An 8,324-nucleotide genomic window follows, 5' to 3' on the forward strand; every position below is an offset into this window, starting at 1 on the left:
CAAATCTCAGTCCTCACAAGCTCAACAACTTGGGCCTCACAACTCACAGAATCAATGCACTGAGCTAGTAGTTGGTACAACAACTCCAAGAACCACAGAAAACATAATATCTGCCGAGACAATAGCTGCTGCAAGTTTAACAACTGCATCAAGGCTTCTGAAATTTGTGCCAATATCAGGCTTTAGGCCTCCAAGACTCAGGCCTCCGAAGAAGTTGTGATAATGATATAGGAATTAAAGAAGTGTGTTTTATTCTTTTGGTAGTTTGGCTACTTATTTTGGTTTTTTGACGATTTATTTAGCTTCTTTAAGTTACAAACAACCCCAAGTAACTAAAGTTAGGACATCAATTTTTTCACAAAATTAACCTGAACAAGCAAGCAATCACAACCCCACCAAGAAATGATGCAAAAAAATCACATCCAAAATCCAGACATGTACTTTCACTAATTTTTAATCTACACTACTCTAATTCATTCTCTAATCCAATCAACCTATCCTCTAACTCTTTCACTTTGTCATTCACTGTATCACTCTGTCCTTCAAACGGATTCTACTTTTGTAACAATATCTCCTTTAACACTGTCTTTCCAGCATACTCATTAAATGAATCAATATAATCATCTAACCATGCAAAGAATGAGCAATGAACTTCTGTAATCTACAATATGAATTAAGTCTGTAAAACTAACAGTGAGTACAAAATTAAACCTGAACATTATTAAACCTATCTAGAATCAACACATTATTAAAGCAAACATACATTGAAATAAGGACAACGAAAGAATAATCTATCTGGATTGTTTTCAGTTCCAGACATGAATTGAATAGCATGAGACCCACAATAGCACTTTGAGGAGAACCATCTCTTCTTCTTCCGAATCCCAACGCTCTCACTTGAGTCCATGTTGCAACTCGAATTATCACCTCTAATTTCCAACTTCATCTTGTTCTAGGGTTTGTCTCCAATTTCGCAGACCAGAGAGTAAGGAGAGGCTTAGGGTGCAATTACCCACCAAAATTAGATTTTGTTTCTGGGTAGATCCAAAAACGGTGTCGTTTTTGAAAAGTGGAGGGAAACAAATCGACTCATGTCCATTCTCTCGAAGCCAACATGGCACTTAACTCTGAGCAAGTGAATGCCATGTAAAGCTTTTCTATTAGCTTTGATGAGGAATTATATTGGATGGGCCGTCTTGACTTACTTTTATCAGAGACAAGGGCCGAATCGAGTGTAATTTATTGATAGGGATCGCCTTGTCCTATTTAAAAATGGACAAGAATCAAATTAGGTGTTTACTCCTTCATTTAAAATAAATGAAAAAATTTTCACTAAATGCACATATTCTTTGCCCTTATCAAACTTCATTATAAGATGCAATAATGCGAAAGTTACATTACAAGTGAAGTCATTAGCATGATAACAAAGTCAAAGTTTCATAAGTACATACACGATAAATCATTAAATTCATAAATAAAGAAACTGGATCCACCTATTAGTTACCTCTTAGAAACTCTACAGCTTCATCTAGGATAAGATTAGGCAACTGATCATAACCTTTTAGAGTTTTTATCACTGTAATTCAACAAAGTAAAATATAACAAAAATATGTATAAAAGTCTGCAACCATTTTAATTCAAGAAAGATGCACAAAATCTCAACTTAGTATTGATTAAAAAATGTCATAACTTACAATTGAGCACTATTCATTTGAACTTAAAATAAACAGCAGTGATTTAAAACAAAAAATAACATGCCAAACTGACATGATTATATTGTTCAAAAAGATAGAAACTACATCAAAATAAGAGTAAGCATAATAGAATCAAGAATATCATCAACAATCATAAACCACAGTAATAACAATAATAATCTCAACAGTTAAAATTATTCAAAACTATTCAATAATGATTCAAACCAGTAACAACAGCAACATTCATAGATTAACTAACAACAATTATTCAACAATTATTGTTTAAAAAAAATTCCTAGGACTAGAAGCTAGAACAGAACAGAGCTGGCGGGGACAATTGACAAGATAATGGTTGACGCCGTGGAACAGAGCTGACACCGATAGGACAGTGGCTGCGTGACGGTGGTTGGAGGCGAGACCGGCGACGATGATTTCGACTTTCGAAGCTCAAACGGTAGCTGCACGATGGAGAAGAAAGGAAGTTGCGACGGCGGCAAAGGAGCAGCTCGATGACGGTAAGAAGAAGGAAAAGCTCGAAGTGAAAGAGAGCGCTAGGATGGAGCTGCGCGTTTTGGCTTTGGCGTTGTGGATGAGTAATGGACTAATGGTTAGGTTAGGATTCCTTAGTTCCATACAGTGCCGTTTTTGACAATAAAAAAATTGGCCAAATTCCAATTCGATTTGGTTGATCGATTTTTAAAAGTCTAATTTTGATTTTTTTTAATTTTTTTATTTTATTTTCTATTCAAATCATATTTGTCATTGGTTTGTGGTTTGATCGGCCGGTTACAACTGATTTTCAGAACCTTGATTAGAAGTAAGTATTTTGATTTGACATAGGTGAAGTGGCATATAAAAGAACAAAATTAAAAGTGTTTTGAAAGATAAAAATAAGAAGGGAGAGAAAGACACGATAGCCGGCCATGTTCTTCCATTTGAATTTTGATATTCTTTTTGTGGTTTTTGATGGATGCGATCTCAGCTCTCGTCTCCTTCCATTCTCTAAAAAGTTAAGACAACCTTTCTTCGTAGAATACACCGATAGCCACTCATTTTGGAAAACAAACACTACCTACATCACCACCCACAAAATTCACTCCATTATAATCTTCTTTGTATTTTTTATTGATTTTACTAGAAAATTAATTAAGAGTGTACTCTATATTCTGGGTGAAAATTCAGCATAGTATATACTATATATATGGAAGTAATAAGTAAGAATAATAGTAACAGGTAGGATTTTGGGGTATTGAGTTCGTTGCACATAAACGCACGCATCGTGACTTTGATAGCAACAGTTGTAGTAGTCTAAGTAGTACTGAAACTTGAAGGTACATAACGCTTTCAATATCTGTGACTGCACAATAACCTTAATTTCATAATTGAATCAATCACAAATAATATTATACTGCTGTAACATAATAATAATAATAATAATAATAACTCTCTCTCTCTTCTCCTCTTTTGTATCAGACACATTTACAATATCAGAAACAAAATTAAAAAAAAAAAAAGAAAAAAAAAGAAAAGGATTTACAGCACACAGAGATTGCGGGTCAGATGGAGGTGGCGACAAATTTTCTGACCCTAGGTTTGTTGAGATTGGAAAATGTGGGCACCGCCTTGCCTTAATAGCATTAGTTTTTACATGGTTTGTCCAAAAGCCAGTGAAAATCTAGTGTGGAGATCTTTGGTGTATAAATCTGAGGGCTGCTGAAAAGGTGGTTGGTGGTGGGTTGAGGCGCTACCGGTGGTGGTTTGGTGCCAGGAGGCGATGGTATTGGATTCATCTACATTTATGAAAGCTTCTGGTTTGATCTCGTCGTTGGTGGTGTAGATAGAAGGAGAAGGCAGTGTGATTGTGTTGTTGTTGGCGAGGAAGAAGGGGTTGATGTTGCTGTTAAGATATTCAGACCACTTATTAATGTCATCTACTTTTTGTGCCGCCTCTAGAGCAGTGGATTCTTGTCCCCAAGCTATGGTGCTGGTGCTATCAATGAAGCTGCTGCTTTCCCAATTGAGGGGTTCAGTGGTTGTAGCGGCAGGCTTCATGATCTGTGGTGGGAAAAGTGAAGTGAACATAGCGGAATTGAGGTCTGAAGATGAAGAAGTAGTGGCGGAGGTTGGTGTGAAGCAAAGAGAGGTTGGTGTTGTTCCATAGATGTTGTTGTTGTTGTTGTTGGTGAAGGAGAGGTAGCCCACGATATCATGAGAAGAAGAAGTAGTAGTAGTAGTAGTAGTAGTAGTAGGTGTATCTAGGAAGAGTGATGATGATTCCTGTTGAGGATGATTGTTGTCGATGGATGATGAATTTGGGTGGTCAGTGGTGGTTGATGGTTGATGATGGTGCTGCTTGTTGTCGTTGTTGTGGGATGAAGAGAGAGGTTGGTGAGTGTTAGGGTCAATCCCTCTTAGCCTGAGCTTCTTCTTGAGGCAGGAATTCCAAAGATTCTTGATCTCATTGTCAGTTCTGCCAGGTAACTGTGCAGCAATCTGTGACCACCTGTTACCAAGAAGCGCATGCAGCTCAATTATCAACTTCTCTTCCTGCTCAGAGAATGCTCCTCTCTTTAAATCTGGCCGCAGGTAATTTATCCACCTCAATCTGCAGCTCTTCCCGCACCTTTGCAGACCTGTATGTATGTATGTATGTATGTATGTCAATGTCATATATGATATGATATGTATGTATGTATGTGATGAATTAATTAGATATATACCGGCTAGTTTGGGAACGGAGCTCCAACATCCATGGCCATGCTTAGTGATGTAATTCAAGAGCTTCTCGTCTTCCTCGGGAGACCAAAGGCCCTTGCGAAGCTTCTGCTTGTAGCAGCAAGAGTGCCTTCCCATTTGGAGAGAGAGAATGAAGGGGGGTGAATGGACACTGCTATTATGCAATTTATATATCTCACTTTCTCACTCACGGGACATTCCACAATTTCAACGGCCCTGATTCAATGCAATGGATATATATATACACATATATACTTTGACTTGTATATGCATGGAATGTCCCACAAGAAACCCTCCATGCCCTCCTCTTCATACAATACAGTGAATCGAATCTTGTTGATAGCTATATCTTTATAAATATATTTATATCTGCTACTTATTTTCATCCCTCCCTACTACAAATAACCTTTTCACTTTTCACCCACCTTACCTTCTTCCTTTTAATCAATTACACTGCTCTATCTACATCCATCGTTATTAAGCTTTGATTTCAAAGAAATTATTTACTTACTTGTTTGCAAACTAGTATAAAAGTAAGATCATATAACTATCAATTTTAATTCTCTAAATTTTGAATTTTCATTTTAGAGGGTAAAGTGTGATTTCTCATCCTTAAATAATTTTTTTCTCATATTTTCTCAAATTCTATTTATGAAATAAATAGTAAAAGATGACACTTTATCCTTTAAAATAAAATTCAAAATTGAAAGGTTCCAAATCCTTTGAAATATAATATAATCATATATATATACTTCTTTCTATTTTAGAGAAGTGATTTGTTAACGGATTATACATGTTGGTTGTTTCACTGAATAATATAATTGACAAAATGAATGTTGAAGTAACATAATATGGCTCCATTCCTATATGATGACTAAGAGAGAGGGTCAAGAACGAACGAATTGAACTTGGATTATTGGAATTTGGGCTGTGTTTGTTTCTCAAAGAATTAGATAAGATATTGAAAATAAGATAAAAGATAGAGATACAAAATTTAATATATTAGTATTTTTGTGTCTTTCCTGTTAGAATAGATATAAAATATATTAATTCTGTTCATGTTTCATCTGTCAAACACTTCTTGTCTCAATGTTCGCCTTGAAGATGATGCTGATGATGATTAGTATTATTATCAAGTAGAGAAATCAAATAATTAAGGTTTGAGAGAGGGGACAAATGAATTTCTTGCGGAGGAGATAAGTAAAGGGCTGAGAGTGGCAATGTGTTTCAAAGAAAGTATGATGCAATAAATTCAAGATAATAACAGAAGGTTCCTCTAGGTTCTTTCTTTTGAGTTTCCTTTCATGATAATACTTTATATTTCCAAAACTCTACACCATTTTTCCTATTCTTGACAAAGATTAACTTTTGCTACAAAATTCACCTCCTCTTCTTTTTGGCTTCTAGGGATCATTTCTTTCAAAACCGTTATGATTTGGAAAAGGTTTCATTCTTTGGATAAACATACAAAATTAATCTTCACATCTCATCCGAGCCATCCAGGAAGTTAATTAATTATTAAGCTCATTTCAACCAACTATCCAAATGATTCATCATTTTTGCAATCTGAAAATTACGTGCCTTTTCCTTTAATTAAATGTGGACTTCTACAACTTTGATTTAAAACTTAATCATACAAATTAACGGCATCTGTATTGTATGTTTATATGCATATCATAGTGCCATAATAATGCAACTATATTGAAGCAAGCAGTTTTCAATAAGGATTTAGCTTCTTTAAGTAGTAGATTATTTCAATGGAAATCTTAATCATTGATCAAAACATTGCGTCATGTACATTTATGAATGTTTATCACAATATGATTCTTTTCTTTTTTTTAATACATTTTTTTTTTTATAAACAGATGTTTGACATCTTCCAGTTTTCTTGTTAATAATGTCATAATCCATCACTTTATAATGTTAAATTCTCTCAAAAATATATTTTTACATAATTATTATATTATTCAGGCTTAACCATGTACCTAAATAATGGGATTAAGAGTGGTTGATGATGAGGTGATTAATTAACAAACTTGACCTTTAAAGGATTACATTCACAAAATTAAATCATAAAAAGTTTAACTCATGTTAACAAAAATTAAAAAGATCAATTGAGTAATTAATGATACATTTTCTAATAATACTTCATCTAGTACTTAACAAAGAAACTATTAAATAAAAAAAACCTATTTAGTATTTTATGTGAATACATAAAAATCAATTTTTTATATCTTTGTAGAAATTTAATTTTAATGCACTGACAGTATAAAATATTTTACACAGTCATTTAATGGTATGTCTATTTTTTTTAGATGATTATTTATCTAATCAAAATAAAAAATAATTATTTTTACTAATGTATCATAATATAATAATTAAATACACGTAATTTTTTAATTATTAGAAAGAATTACTAAAAAAATTTATTATTTTCAATATATATAAATTTTATAGATAGTAATATAAATGTGTGACAAAGATTACACAAGAGTAGTGAACTCACCCTCGACTTTAATATTTTACTAAATTACCCAGCATCTATGTGATCCATGCATTCGCATCATTCAGAAGCTTGCAGCCATATGATTGTTCAACAATATATTTAAACTATTTTACGTATACAATTGGCCGCAAATTAAATCTACTCTTATAACTAGGCATACGTTAAATTAGCTTAGGCTACACAATTAATAGTTATAAGCATAACAAAGAACATGAACAAGATCCAACTATATGAGAAAATTAAATAAAAAGGGTTTGGCACTTTGAAAATACTAGGACAGGATGGGAGACCAAAAATGATTAGACATAATTAATATAGGTGGTAGCTAGGCATTGCATAGGCAAATGATTACGAGACAAAGATAAAAATTTTATGGGAATTAAGATAAGAACATGCTTCATTAACGAATTTTTGGCTAAGGGAGGAGGACCTATATTATTATTCCTTTAACTTTCTCTAGGGACAACAAGCAAATCACTAAAGCAACTAACCCTCTCTATGTATGTCATTCCTTCATGACCTTTATGACTTTTCATCCTAAAAAGTCAACTTTAATTCGGCAATCCCCTTTAAACTATAATATATTCGTGTCATCAATGTAAGTAATGTAACAATAATAAAAAAATAAAGGGTTAATTAATTAATTTTTACTCTTTAGACTTGAGAGTTTAGGTGCTTAAGAAACTCAAAAAAATAATAAAATAATAAAATACACTAAATAAAAGAGTTAGTTAGTTATGTCACAAAATAGTTACTTTGTTATTGCTAGCTAACAACAGGACATGATCATTGATCGCTAGTAAAATGGTCAATTCCAAACCATAAGTTTCAATCATTTCAAAATAGAAAAAAAAAATCTTAGCTATAACTATAAGGTTCTTGGAATTGGAAACTGAAATAAAATAATAATAGTATATATAGTGCATTGTACAACGTAACATATATAATAAAATAAAATAAATTAAACATTTGGTTTGTCCTTCCGAGATGGCACAAATTGTACAATATTCTCTGCAGGTTATTCATGACATAGAAGCAGCCAAACTCGTAATTTGTCATCAAGTGCATATTTCATTATCATGGACACGTTCTAAACTGAGAAAAAAAGAAATTAAAAGTATCTTCACCTCCGAATATAATTAATTAATATAAACGATATTAATTAATATTGGTGTCTTTCTTGTGATAGCCTGTCTCTTTGTTCTGACATTGTGATTCCAATGGCCTAAGCCATGTTCTAATTCAACCCATCATGCAAAATTTAATTATAAATTATACTCCTCAACGATAACAATATAAGATGCCTGTAATCTCCATACCTCATAATGCGCTTCTAAGTTTATCTTATATATTTAATTAATTAATTAATTTAATTCTTTTTTTTTTCC

At 32.9% G+C, this 8,324-nt stretch overlaps 1 protein-coding gene across 1 annotated transcript; it reads right to left on the reverse strand.

The window, feature by feature from the left end:
• On the reverse strand, nucleotides 3,113-4,705 carry LOC107645993 (transcription factor MYB61). Its single transcript, XM_016350160.2, has 2 exons — nucleotides 4,415-4,705; nucleotides 3,113-4,327 (listed from the first exon to the last, which is right to left on the reverse strand). Exons 1-2 carry the CDS (start codon nucleotides 4,545-4,547, stop codon nucleotides 3,339-3,341), a joined length of 1,122 nt encoding a protein of 373 aa, XP_016205646.1. The 5' UTR covers nucleotides 4,548-4,705; the 3' UTR covers nucleotides 3,113-3,338.

This window comes from Arachis ipaensis, chromosome B06 (genome assembly GCF_000816755.2).
Source record: "Arachis ipaensis cultivar K30076 chromosome B06, Araip1.1, whole genome shotgun sequence".
Taxonomy (NCBI): Eukaryota; Viridiplantae; Streptophyta; class Magnoliopsida; order Fabales; family Fabaceae; genus Arachis; species Arachis ipaensis.

Bases quoted from the DNA above. Each gene is read 5' to 3' on its own strand.
- LOC107645993 (XM_016350160.2), bottom strand. From the start codon at position 4,547: ATGGGAAGGCACTCTTGCTGCTACAAGCAGAAGCTTCGCAAGGGCCTT. The intron at 4,328-4,414 runs GTATATATCTAA...ACATACATACAG, and splicing joins CTCCGTTCCCAAACTAGCCG to GTCTGCAAAGGTGCGGGAAG.